The sequence below is a fragment of the Eurosta solidaginis genome, chromosome 5 (genome assembly GCF_040869045.1).
Source record: "Eurosta solidaginis isolate ZX-2024a chromosome 5, ASM4086904v1, whole genome shotgun sequence".
Lineage (NCBI taxonomy): Eukaryota > Metazoa > Arthropoda > Insecta > Diptera > Tephritidae > Eurosta > Eurosta solidaginis.
Genome location: NC_090323.1, coordinates 243,640,124 through 243,654,631, shown reverse-complemented (window position 1 = coordinate 243,654,631; position 14,508 = coordinate 243,640,124). Strand labels below are relative to the sequence as shown.

General features: G+C 37.2%; 1 protein-coding gene across 9 annotated transcripts in view; it reads left to right on the top strand.

The window, feature by feature from the left end:
* The window catches only part of sif (still life), an 843,636-nt gene that overhangs the window by 729,208 nt on the left and 99,920 nt on the right, over nt 1-14,508 (top strand). For all 9 annotated transcript variants that reach the window (XM_067789261.1, XM_067789264.1, XM_067789263.1 and 6 more), the window contains one exon: nt 1,518-1,669. In XM_067789261.1, coding sequence (XP_067645362.1) covers nt 1,518-1,669 — 152 coding nt within the window. The remainder of the gene's footprint in view (nt 1-1,517; nt 1,670-14,508) is intronic.

The following is a 14,508-nucleotide window of genomic DNA, read 5'->3' as shown; positions in this document are numbered from 1 at the left end:
GCATACATAAGTACAAAGTAGAGAGCGCAGTGAGCCTAAAATTCTCTTTTTGAAATTTGGTAATGACTGTTGATCGCTGTTGAAATGACCATTGAGATCAGTTGTGTTAACAAAAAATTTTACAGAATTTTGTTAACTTAAGAGCGCCAATTTCTCCTCTGTTGAAATGGCTAAACTAATTTGTTCGCTTGACAAAGAACTCGGTCGAATTAACCATAATTCGATCAATTTCACCGAATCTCCGTTAAGTCAAGAACAACAGAACCAATTTGTTGATTTTACTAGCACCATTTCTTTCAGGCTAATAAGGCAATTCGGAAGTAAAGTCCTCTCTCGAAGAGCAAAAAGCACGCTCTAGATAACTTTCCTGATGTACACACATATGTGTCCGAATTATGGACGTTGGAAGAGAATATGAGATGGCTCTTGTAGTGTTCTAGAGAAATGCTCTCCGTGGATTGTTTGTCCTGTTCATGATGCCGACGGCGAATATCAAAAGAGCTGTAATGATGAGTTGTTCGAGCTTTATGCAGATATGAAGCTAGTGCTTTAAGAGAAAGGTGGAGATTTCAATTCACTTGGGAGAAGCAAATGGAGGAAAACTCGACCTCTCTTGGTGCGCCCGATTGGCTTTAGCTATCAGAAACAGGGACAGTTGGCGTGACTTATTGCAAACAAGTTTGGCAACATTTAATGGTTATGATAAACAAATATATAAAAAGAAGTTCCCGAATAGGTTGGATTGGGCTCAAGATATTTATATATCTTTGACTTCATTTGAATGTAGATTTTCCTTTTCCACCTTCCTTCTGTTTTCCTCTTTTTTTCTCAGAACCCTATGAACGCGCTAAGCTTTTTTCGTTGTTTCAATTAAAGAGTTATAACGAAGGTACTGCTGCAAGTTCCCTTTATATGCAAAAGCAAGTGAAGAGAAGACATCTGAATAAATGATCCGACTATCTCAGTTAAGACAAAAGATTAATCAACTGGAGAAAATTGTATCAAAATATTTCAAAAGATGTGTACTAGTTGTTTGATGGCACAAACAAATGAACCGGCGAAAAGAAGCTCATGGCTGAATTGCTTTAGCTTGTCCTCCTGATCGTTTCGTTACCTCTACTTCTGGGTCTATCAGTTTCCCTCATTCTACGTAAAACTATTCATGATGATAAAAGCCATAACCAAATATAGAACAAATTACAACTTTTCTAACTAAACATATATATGTACATCCTGTTCTCATACGCCCGGAGGAACAGCCAAAGTTTTGTTACTCCTCTCGCAAAAACATTTATTTAAAATAAAAAAGTTTACAAAACTGATTGAAGCTGCACATAAATTTTGTTGAAAGGCTTAAGTTAAACCACATTTCCTATATAAAAAATAGAACATTCAACTTCACACATTTTAATAAAGATTTCATATGTGTGAATATATAAAAGTTAAGCATCATTCGACTATTGTTTCAAAGTATAATTTTAATTCATGTCTTTCTTAATCTTTTTGCAATTTTGCAGGTCATCACGCACTGAGGCACCAGATCTAAGTGGTATTTTGCGCGTCACTGATGACATGATTGATTCATTGGTATGTCCACCGCCACCAACGGATCCACCCGTAATGAGTGAGGAGATGATATCCGGTTTAATCGTACCGGCGCCAGGTTGGAGTAAGTACAATATATACAAACGATTTCATATATACATACATGCATACGCATATTGATGTAAAGTAGTAGTAGGTATGTTTATGCTAACGTCAATAATGTGCATATAAATAGGAGAGCGACATCCCAGCAAACATTTTTCTTTGATACAGTTTTGTTAATTCCAAGAGGAAAACATCTGGTTTTCCAGCTACTTTTTCTTTTGATTGCAAGAATGCTAGTTCTGATAATGATATTGCGGAATTATTTGCAGAATTCTTCAGGTCAACCTACTCATCTAAACGTTTTCAACCCGGTCAACACTCCTAAAACTTGGAAAGTTTTAATTGCATTCCTAATCCAGTATGGGATAAGAATACTGTTCTTCAGAGCCTTCTCGGTATGAAACCGATTTTTTCTCCGGGTCCAGATGGTGTTCCTAGTTGTGTACTCAAATACTGTGCAGTTAACTTATCTGAGCCGATACATAAATTATTCCAATTATCTGTGGAATCTGCCACTTTTCCATTGATTTGGAAGAAATCATTTATTATACCTTTACACAAAAAAGGTAGTAGGTCTAGTATAGAGAACTATAGAGGTATAGCTAAGCTTTCAGCTATTCCCAAAACATTTGAGCGAATAATTACATGTCAACTTCAACACATGTGTAGCTCCATATTATCGCCCTGCCAGCATGGGTTTGTGCCGCGTAGATCAACTACTACCAACTTGCTAGAGTTTACTTCTTTTGTAATGGATGGATTTTTAAACAATAGGCAAACGGATGTGATCTATACCGACTTCAGTAAAGCGTTTGACTCTGTCAATCATGAGCTTTTAATTTACAAACTTGATTTACTTGGATTTCCGAAGCATTTACTTGCATGGCTCGAAAGCTATCTCGAGTGCCTCAGGGTAGTCATTTGGGTCCGTTACTTTTTACCTTGTTTATAAATGACTTACCACAAACTCTCATACATTCCCGAACTCTTATGTATGCGGATGATGTTAAACTTTGTTACTCATACCTGCCTTCGGAGTCTTCCCGTGTGGAGTTTCTTCAGGCAGACTTGGACTCATTTCAATGTTGGTGTACTGCAAATTTACTAGTTTTGAATTGATCGAAGTGCAAACTAATGACATTTCACCGAGTGAAGCCAAGTTTGACATCGTATACGTTAAACAGCACGCCTTTGGAGCGTATATCTGTCGTAAGTGATCTAGGCGTTCTTTTTGATCCTAAACTGACTTTTAATACGCATATTTCATCAATGGTAAGCAAAGCAACGGGTATACTCGGTTTTGTGCAGCGATGGGCTAAGGAGTTTAATGATCCGTATCTGACTAAGACCCTCTACACATCGTTGGTACGACCAATCTTAGAGTATTGTTCGTGTGTCTGGTGCCCACGGTATCAAAACTTTATAAAGCGTATTGAGTCAGTACAGAAGCAATTCATTATATTAACTGGGATTCTAGTGTGCATTTGCCACCATTTGCTTCTCCTTATAAATCTGCCAACTTTAGAAAATCGAAGAACTTTACTCGGGGTAATGTTCATTCACAAGCTCATTATGGGCGAGATCGACTCATCTGATCTTGTTAGTCGACTAAATTTTGCTGTTCCTGGTAGGACGTCCAGGCACTTTTTGCCTTTTTATTTACCACTTTGCCGGCAAAATTTTGCCAAAAATAATCCACTGCGAAGTTGGTGTTCGCACTACAACAACTTGTATAACTGCATCAGTTTTGAATGTTCGTTTTCCGAGTTGCATAATTCAATACTGTCACGTCTGGCCTGATATTTTTTACTTTCTTTCCTATGTATGGTTAAATTTAAATATTTTTAAATCTAACATTAATTTTATGTTTTATATATCTTAGTAGTCGACCGCATTGTGTCTGTGTCGACTTTAATCCAAATAAATTAAATTAAATTAAATAAAAACTCGAAAATCATTTTATATCAAATATCTTTTAAAAAGAGAAACAAGTCTAAACTTTTCGATGTATAAAAGAAACTGAATATTCTATTAAGGACTGTTTGGGCTTTTATTATTGAATCCATCTTTCTATAATGTGCAAAAACTGGCTATAATTCCCAACGGAAGCCCTGAAAACAACAACGACAACTGCACTGCATGCCATTCTACACATTCCACTTGTAGACTTTGCTGACCAAGAGCATAGCGTTAACAACTGCAACGAGACTCAGTGCCTCTGGTCAGCTTGAACGCAGAACATACTGCGATAGTAGTATAGCGTCATAAATTATAGGGCAAACAGACTTCCTGATTCCGTATATGCACATTGAAGGGGCTCATAGAGCCACAATAGAGGTAGATGGTGGCCAACGAGGCAATACACGTATACACCGATGGTAATGGCCGTAACCAACGCAGTATCAACACTGGGAGAATGTAGCTTAGGGTGCAGCCGCGTCAACTTTTATATTGATATTCAAGCAGCAATTAAGGCAATAATCTCGCGTAGCACAGCATCTGAAAGTGTTTTGGAGTGTAAGCAATCCCTGCAAAGAATCCGTACAGGGAGACGCATATATCTATATTGGGTTCCAGGGCATATGGTAATAAATGTGAATTAAAAGCAGATCAATTAGCTAAACAGACTGCATCTCTCAAATCTTGCTCCGTAAACGTCTCAATTAGACTGCGTGAGATTAAGACAAGGCGGGAAGTGCACATGATTGACCAAGCGGGAAAGGCGTTGGGCCAAGCGCGGTGCTGCAAAGTGTCGAAGATCAAGTTTACAACCTTAGACTAGCAAAGTTACTCCCATCAATAAAAATAGAGGACCGTAGACTCGTGACGTGTATCCTGACTGGGCACTTCCTTCTGGCGTCACATGCCTTTAAAATAGGCTTGTTCAGTGATAGTAGATGTAGAAGTACGGGTTGGAGGAGCAATTATGGAGCACGTTTTGTGCTGTTGTTGTTGTTGTTATAGCAGTGCGTTTTGTGCTCGTGCCCTGCGCTTTCCGGGCTAAGACTTCAGCTATTAGGAGTGATAAAGATGCCAGATCTAGAAGCAGCAAGTGGCATAGGTCCTAGGAAGGTTCTAGTACTTTATTAGAGAAGGGAATCATTTTATAACATAGGTCCTGGTTTTTGATAGGGTTTTCAGTTTGGTCCTTAAACAATCTTCTGCTAATACTACGGACTCAATCAGTCTATGTAAAGTCCTAAGATGAAATTTTATGCTTAGTATGTCATCATAATTTTATAATAAGGTGTTGGACCATCGCCTTTGTGAACGTACGTGTACCGTAGACAGGTTTTCTTTCCATCCTTACGGAAATACTTTATTACATTAAAGTCTGAACTGAACACATAATGCACTACATAAGGAGGATTGATTGTGAACAAAAGGGACCAATTGCTTAACACTCAGCATCTTTTTCACATAACATAAAAGCAAATGTTGATCGTCGACAGTAAGCTCTAGCTATTTAAATAGGGACTCAATGGGTTGTGTAGCGCAACTCTCTCAAGGGGTTGCCTGCGCAATATATAGCTTCTCCAACCCAATTGTCAACCTCACCTACCCGCGACGAATCCTGTTTTATTAACAGATGATGCTCTGGCGACCTCAAGCTCCTCAAGGAACTAGGGGAGGGGAGAGGTGGATGGCCTTGAAGGTTTAATTTCGTTATATAAATCGTTCCCGAGATGGTCGGGCTAGTACCTTAAAGGTGCTTTGTTACCGGAAGGTACCGAATCTATATCCGGCAAAGGACCATCAACGTCGACAACACTCCCAAGCCTTCGGGGGGTGTCTTTATCGTTAATCCAACAACAGCAACAGCTATTTAAATACTTTTCTCAAATCTCGAAAAATTGTTTTAAACAGGATCTCAAAAGCGGTACTAATATTAGATTTCTTAACTTAAAAGACGATTCTATTAATATAGAAAATTAGTTCGTCATAAATTTGAGAAACTACCGATTCTAGACTCGTAAGCGGCAAGCCTGTAGTACTGAAGAAGTTGAGTTGCTTTGCGAAGACCCCAGAACTGTGTTAAACAGCGAGCTTGTTGTCTTATCCTGTAGGATAAAACCGCATAGCTTTAGTTTTTCTCCTACTTCAGACAAAAAAAATACTTTTTGCTTATTCATAAAGCGTAGGTCAAGTAATGTTCTGAGCAATATGAGCCAATAGGATCCTCCTTCCCAAAAGAGAGAATTTGAAAAAAGGTTGTCTTGTTTAGAAATTCGAAAGAGACATTCGGAGTAAGCGCCAGAATATTTTAGAGCCAATCTACGAGTATAGCGGGGATACAAAGATAACCACCATTTTGGGCCAACAGACTGGACAACATTAACTCTGCTTAGATAATGTGAGGAATCTGCCTTGACACATGAATCAATCATGCCTACAGATCATAATGTACTGGAAACTAGGTGCCCGATGGTATAGCTCATGAGACGGCAGATGCAGACGAGCTTTGCCTCGCGTAATTCAACACTATCACCAAACAAGTCTACAGCAACCTTATTTACAGAGTGGACGAAGTGGGCGTGATATTCGATAATTACCTACATTTCTTCGATCTTGCAGTCGCAATGGCACCTAAAGCTAAGAGCTTCAAAAACAAAAAAACGCTGCTAACTAATCTACTTACTAAGCAATTAGCCAGCAGCCAGCTGAACGTATGCTATGCGTCTTCGGCATGTTCTCCGTACTTAAAAGAAACAAACAAACAGCGAAGCTGCAGGACTATCAAAACACTATGCTCAGAGCTTCCACAGAGTTTTTTTAATGACATATGAGCGTGGTTAACGCAATGATACGAAAAGCTTCCGCATGAAGGAAAAAAACGAAACCTGGCCATCCAAAAGTACAATTGATTGATGCGTCCCCGCCTCACAGTCAATCAAAGACTGGGAGAGACTGCCATACAAAAACTCACCCGCAGTCGCTGCCAAATTATGCCCGATAAAGCTCCTCATACAGTTGTACGTAACTTTGGAACAAATTTGATCTGGATATTGTAAAGTGGTCAACCCTTACTTATCCGGAATTAAACTTTACATATGCAATGTATGGTGTACACGCGCGGTGTCCCCACGTGACACTAACAACCTTTCTAGATGCAATGTCGAACCAACACCTCTAACAGCAGCATCCATATAGTCTAATCTAAAGGTAAGTTTTCTTTGACTCCCGTTATATGACTCTGAGAACAATTTGCGAGTGTTTAAACTAATTGGATGTGGCAAAGTACCGCTAAAAGAATAAGGGGACAATGTTCAAGGATTCAAAGATTTGTTTGAGCGCAATCAATAGTTTCAAAGCTAGTTAGCTTCTCTGACCCTCAGCCTCACACAAACAAGGCAAACCCAATTACAAATATGAATTTAGGTCAAAACCGCTTGCAGAGGCGTAGGTGATTACGGTCCTGTAGAGGATCCAGCAGCTTACATTAAACGAAATACGAAACTCAATCATTTTAAAGCTAAATAGAAGCGGTATTTAACCTAAGCATTTTAATTCATTGCACACTGAACTATTTAGGTTACAGAGGGGTAGATATATATCAAAGAGTGGTGTGAAACACAAACCTCATGTCACAGCACACACTTTTGGACTCTAGTGCACATTTCCGTAACAGAATGAAGTTTTCGCAAAACCCTTTGCGATAGTCTCTTAGACCTCAAAGATATTAAGCCTGAAGGCTTTTTATAGGAACTTGATATGCCAACCAAAGAACTGAGTTTGAAGCTTGACTAGAAAATCTCTCAATATTTCATAAGCGCGTCTCTGTAAAAGTGGCTTAATAAGCATGAAATTAAGAAAAATATTTTTGTTCGTGCTTATTGGGTCGCTATTACACTCCACCACTATTACTTCCACACATACATAAACATGATCGGCTTATGCGTGCAGATTACCAGCGGCCATGGCAAAGTAACGTGGCTTATTTGCTGCTTGCATAAATAGATTAAAAATATGTCAACTGTCAAAGTGCAATGAAGTTGCAATAAAATGATGCGCCAGTAGAACACAGCTGAAGGCTAGGCCGACTGATACCCGCCGCCACAGTGACAAGGTTGGGTGATTTTCGCTTTTTGCTGCTGCATCACAGCAGAGACTGGGGCTATGCTTTTTCATTGTGCTAAGTCCAGCAGTAATTCGCTGAATTGGCAAAAATGTGTATTCATTACGAATTCAGTGAACTAATAGTTGGTCGATGTGAAATGGGAAATTTTGTAATGCTTCTATGTGTTTTTGCTGTTTGTGCAAAAATCAATATTTTATTAGTGAATCGATACAAAAAATGCTTATTTGCTGAAATGCACATTTTTTGAAAATGTATAAATCTACAATGCAATTTTGCTTGACTTTGAATAACTGTTAAATGTTCATTTAAAATTTTTATTTCATAAGGACTTAGAACAGCATCGTGGATCGGAAAAGATATGACAGTATAGATAACTCAAGTTTTAAACCATTCTCATTGTTAAGACCGGAATAAACCGTATCGAGCTAAGATTTGTATCAGGTAGAAGTTGAGTTCCCTAAGTAATCGCTGCAACCACGGATTCGGGGTTCACTTTTCTGCTGCTCCACTTCTGTTCCCAAGATCGTGGCGATTCTTCTCGTTCTTGTATAGTAACAACATACCAACTCATTTCCGTGCAGATTTCGTAAATTTCTTTAGATTCTTTTATATAATTCTATACCCCAAGGCCGATGTTAGCAGCTTCAAATTTCTACTTATTGGTGGCCAATCGTCATAAGTTTCATCATGACTATGACGAACTCCGGTATTGAGAGAGCTAGCTGAAAACCGTAATCAGACAGCCATCCAATTAAATCTGGTTACGATTATGATGAATAAGCTCGCAGTTTCGCACTGTTATGACAGCTGCCTCATCAGTTGTTTAGTTGCATGATCGAAGTCTAGCACCTGATCAGATCTGCTTGCTATCTTAACCCTTCTTTCATCGTGAGCCACTTGATGTTCGGAATGAGAACTAGCAGTGTTGCCTTCTATGTGTTGGGCAGAAACTTGCTTTAGGGCACTTTGTATACATGTGCAGCCAACGCTCTGAACATTTAAGAGATCTTTATCGACGTCATGCAATAATGGGCTGTTTTCCGATCTTATTTGTTGATTGTTTCCACATGGGAGTCTTCTCAGTTCATAGAAGCGGCAGGTTTGTCCTCGGATATATTTAACCCAATAACAGTATTAATAAAAGGACTTGAATCCTCTCTCTGGATCATAAAATGCTGCTGTTGCATCCAATTTTGTAAGATTCTCATCCTGCATATTAATTCAATATCTCCCGTTCCGAGGAACCGCTGCTTACAAGCCCTTGTTTCTCCTTCTCTGATAATGGATGAATTGTGTGCAGTATTCCACTAGTCAGCATAGAAACATTCAGTTCTACGTAGTCAAGGCTGCCTCTTAAGAAGAAAAGCACTGAAGCTAATAAGTCAATTGAGCAAGGTGATTCAGTTTGGCTTTCCGGGTTTCGGTATAAATACGACCTTAACCTCTGTTCATCTGAATGTAGCTCAGAAGTAGAAAAGCTTTATTTTAGTTGGATAGGACTGTAATAATTGTGAATACAAGCATTTTGATCTTCGAGATTAAAATAGGTTGAGAGTTGATAAGGCCCATTCAACTGAATTATCTGTGTGGTGATATAAGCTCAAGGGCCATAAAATTATAGACTTTCAAATGGCCATAAAGCCTTGATTTCATGACAATTTGAGAAATGGCCGTTTTGAAGAAAATGCCACGCCAGTATTTTTACTTAATGAAGACCATAGATGTTAAGTAATGATTAGATAATGCTAATTGAATATCTAATTGCATTAGCAGATTAGATTTCTAATTGTAAAGGTAACCCAATTTTTTTTTGCTAATGGCAACTAATTGCAATTAGATTTACCATTAGGATAAAAATTTCAATTATCTAATGGGAATTAGTTGAACTATTTCTAATTGTTTAATGAATTAGAGAATATAAACCAATTGCATCTATTGCTAATTCTAATTTGAATTTAACTTGTATGATCAAGACCAGTATAAAACCAAAAAAGCGCCACAAAGTAAACTAGACGCAAACAACCTCTCATCGGATCCGTTTTCAATGCGACTTTTCACTGCATCATACCGGAATAACGGAAAGTAAGCGCCTTTGGAAAAAATCTGAAAAAGATCGCACGATTTTCTAATCCAAATTTTCGTTAAACCCTTTTAAATTCGCCAGTTACCTACTAAGTTTTTTTACGTACTTGACCATCTCAGAAAAGCAAAGCGCAATGACAGGAGGTTCAATGGTGTCATATTAAATCGTTCTAGAGATTGTTGGGTTTATACCTTAACCCTAAAGTGCCAAAAAATTTTGTGAATTTTAACCCAAATAAACTCTTCTTTTTTTAGTTGTCATTCATGCATGAAACAATTATCTCAAAAAATTTTCGAAAATCTTCGAAAGTGCAACAAAACTTTACGAAATATTTCGCAATTTTTATTTAGAGTCCTTTGAATTTTGTTGCGTATGCAGTTTTATAGCCTAATCAATTTTAGTTATAGAGATTGTCAACAATCAATACGAGAGACAAGCTTTAGGTCCTTTGTTAGCATAAAATTGATTGGGAATCAAACTCAGAAAAATTCAAATAAAAAGTTCGAAATTTTCGTAAAAATTTTTCGAATTTTCTCGAAAACAATTTTGAGATTGATTTTTATAGTTTCAGTTATAAAATTTTTGAAGTGCTTCTCTTCAATTTGCGAAAAAAAAAATTATTTAACACTTTGTTCACATAAATGAATCACTTTTTATACCTTTCATAACAATGAAATGGTATATTAACTTTGTCACGAATCTCAAAATTATAAGTCGTTAAAGGAAAATATACCGAAATGATCAGGATGAAGAGCTGAGTTGATCAAGCCATGTCCGTCTGTCTGTTTGTATGCAAACTAGTTACTCAATTTTTGAGATATCTTAATAAAATTTAGTGAGCGAGTATATTTAGGTTCCGATTAGACACTTGCCGGAACCGGCCGGATCGGACCACTATAGCTTATATCTCCCATATAACCGTTTTTTCAGAAAAGAGGATTTTTGCCATATCTTCCTCATTTATCAGATTGAAACTTCAAACTTCACCATAATATGCTTTCATATATTGCACATATTGTTGTCCGAAAAAATTGATACAACCGATTGTTCAGATAAGAAACTTTTCGTAATTGCTGCCCCATTTTAACAGCTATAAACTTCAAAATTCGCAGAATGATTACGTAATTTTTCTCTGCAAAAATTTTATAGATCGATGGTATATATAGTATATATCCCATACAACCGATTGTTCAGATAAGACACTTTTCGCAATTTCTACAACGTTTTAACAGTTAGAACCTTCAAATTTCACCAAATGCTTACGTATATAGATATTTCATATCTTATACGTCCGATTATTCGGATATTATGAATGGGATAAGAATATTGTTCAGCCCCATACATGAAAGGTATGAAGTGAGTCCCGTCCTTACTTGTTTTATTTACTATGGATAAAGCAAATAATGCTGTAATCACAAAAACAGGTTCAATATTTGTTATAGTACAACTGTGCTTTTTCTTTTATACGCATCACACGCACACAAATACATTCAGCACAAATTTGTTGAAAACTCTTCTAAGCACCTCCCATAATTTTCAAAGACTTTTACAGCAATGTTGTAATCATCGCCTAAACACAGTAATAAGTTTTGGCTCATGAACAATGCAAGTGAGACTCACGCTTACTACTACGCTTAACACGAGTACATAAAATACACCTGAAGCACTTATAATTACTTACGGCGGTGAAATTTATGTTGCATGGATATGTTGCATGTTGCAACATCATCTGTTGACTATGGATAGCATCTTCTGTGTAATTTTTCACATTCCTCTCCTAATATTATTATTTTGTTTCTTATTTTGGTGTATTTACTGCAAATATATTACATGTTTGTGTATATATGTGTGTTATACAATATATGCTACGGAAACTATTTTCACTTGCAAACCGCAGATGCTGTGCGTTTTTTTGAAAGTTTTCCTTTCAGATGCTGCTTTCACCAAAAAAGCAAGTTGCTTGGCGAACTTCCCTTTCTCACACTCACATTCACTTTGTTTACTCGTTTTACCTTTTTTGGTAACCAAACGTTTGTCTCATGTCAGTTGGCACTTAATAGAGCTTATACAGTTACAAAACTGCCACATTTTGCCACAAAGGAGTTCTTCTTAATGATGTTACATAGCTCGTGATAAATATATATATATGGAGCTCCTGATGTATGGTGGCTACAACTTTTAAATTGCTCTTCACCTCAGTGTGACTTTCATGAACTCCATTTTTGTATTTGTTTCCATATAAACACGACTACTACAACTACACAACACATGAAAGTGTTTCTGTATTTGCGGTAGACTTGCATGCAACTAAATAAGTGAACTATTCAACATTTAAGAGTTATTTGAAATTCACATTCATTGGTGCAGAATTTAGCTTTTATCTGTGTTAGTGTTAGTGCTTCAAATAATATTACTAAGCCACAAAGCTTGCAGGTAAATTGTTGTCCACAGGGGATTTTAAATGCAGATTAACCTTTATCTTGTTGGTGTAGATGAATGATGTTGATGATGAATATTCTATAACAGCTCGATTTATTTACTTTAGCTACTAAGTTGCTAAAGTCGTAAGAAAACTTAAGATAAAGCACCAGAGATTTAAAATAAATTTAAATTTAAAATTTTCCCAAATTATTAAATAAATTATAAAATTAAAAAATTGCTTGAAATAAATGTTCATACATTTAAAGCAATACGAGCAATCCCCGATTAATTCATATAAAGAGACAACATTTGGTTGATTCGTTGTAGTTCTATAAATAGAACAAAAACAGCAAAATACCAAGTTTCTATGAAACCGCCTTACAAACATGCATAACTTCAACACATAACTACATACAAATTATGTGATGTGTGGAAGATAATATATGCAAAAGAAGGCAATTGGGAAAAACTGTACAACAATAATGGCATGACGTAGCTGAATGCGTTTGTAACCATTCCAACTATCGTAGGAGTGCGGGTTCGACTCCCACTCCCGGGAAAAAACGCTTTGAAGAGATTTACAAGGTATAATCGAAACAGCTGTCGCCTTGTCCGTCCTGATGTCACGTTGTTTGAATTTTCCCAAATTATTAAATAAATTAAATTTAAATCGTTTAATACTGAGCATCGGTTACAATCATAGCATGGATTGGGAAAGACTTGTTGGGAATTGTTAGAGGGAAATGCTTTTAATTTCAAGAACATCAAGACTTCTGAGAGGCTTACTCTTATCTGACTTGACACACTTAACCTTCTTCGCCAGATATAATCAGCAAAAGCGATGCTCTAATAAAAACGCCAAGCGAAGCTTTTCAAATCGCTCTTGATATCGTTGGATCTAGCAGGACACCCAGCAGCCGCAACGTTAGATCTGCGTTTATGAGACACCCTCAGTTGGAGTAATAAAACCATAGAGCACTCTACATAGCATGGTAAACAATTATAGTTTTCTTTCTCATAGCACAGTACGCTGTGCGACCACAACAGTTGCGAACAGCAACTTTATGATAAACATTCCCAGTAGAGATGATTGAATGAAGTCGGTTGGATGCTTGCAGGAGGGGTTTGAATAGGACAACACACAGTCGGCAAGAAAATTTTAGTACCTAGCGACAACCAAGCGGCCCTCTTTTCTTCAGAAGATAACCCAACAGAGCCGTGTGTCCCGGGACCCAGGAGCAGTGAGGGTAACTGTCCTGCAGACGAGTTTGTTATATAGGGCACGACAAAGCAGATTCTTCCTGGAAAAGGCCGCTCTTTGTCACATACAAGCGTATTCTAATACTGCCAGGGTTTAGTGAATCCAGACAGCGCCGCCTGGGAGCTCCCTTTCTCGTCAAAGCCTCGGCTGCTAAAGAAACAGGTTTCGCCACGTGTAGGTGAAGTTGACAAGAGAAGCTATAAATTGCACCGATAACCCCTTGAATCGTTTTGGGTATTTTAGTCGCCTCTTACGACAGGCATACCAACCACCTAACCCGCACGGGTATTCAGTCAGATTATCAACTTACTGTCATGCAGATTCTTCAAGTTTTCACATCGAAACGAAAACTCCCATATATTTTTTCGAAAATCTTGGATAAAAAGTTTTCGAAACTAGACATATTAGAGAAAAATTACAGAATCTGATACGGCGATGGTTACTGCAACATATCTCTGAACTTCTCTTCTTCATCATCTAGCAGGTGCCGAGATTTTTGAATTCGAATGCCTGCATGCATACCTACCTGGTACCTTTCTTTTCAGGAGAAAAAAACTGTTCTTTAACATTTTAACCACTTTTTCTCAAAGACATGAAACTCAATGATTCTTATCTGCGTAAAAAATTCTTTCCAAAATAACTTTAAGTAATTTTTGTTGGACAAAAATTGCAGATTTCATGAATTTGAGTGATCTTTCATTGTGTCATTTTAAAAATTGTTTGCACAGCTCGTTTCTGTGCGCTGAGCAATATTTCCAGCGATTCTTGCATTTTATGATTAAGTTGCAAGGTGTGGCGTACTATCTGTATGCACACCTGCGAGTCAAAAAATAGCAGTTGAAATAAATTTGCAATCTTTATTAGTAAAATTTTCCTTTCGGCTAATTAAAAAAGCAGTAATGAATGGTATAACCAATTTTAACGTTTTCGAAAAAGTTTGCAAAATTGAGAATTTTCCAAAATTTTTCAAATTTTTTTATTATTATTTCAGGAATGTTTTGAGTTTTTACTCCA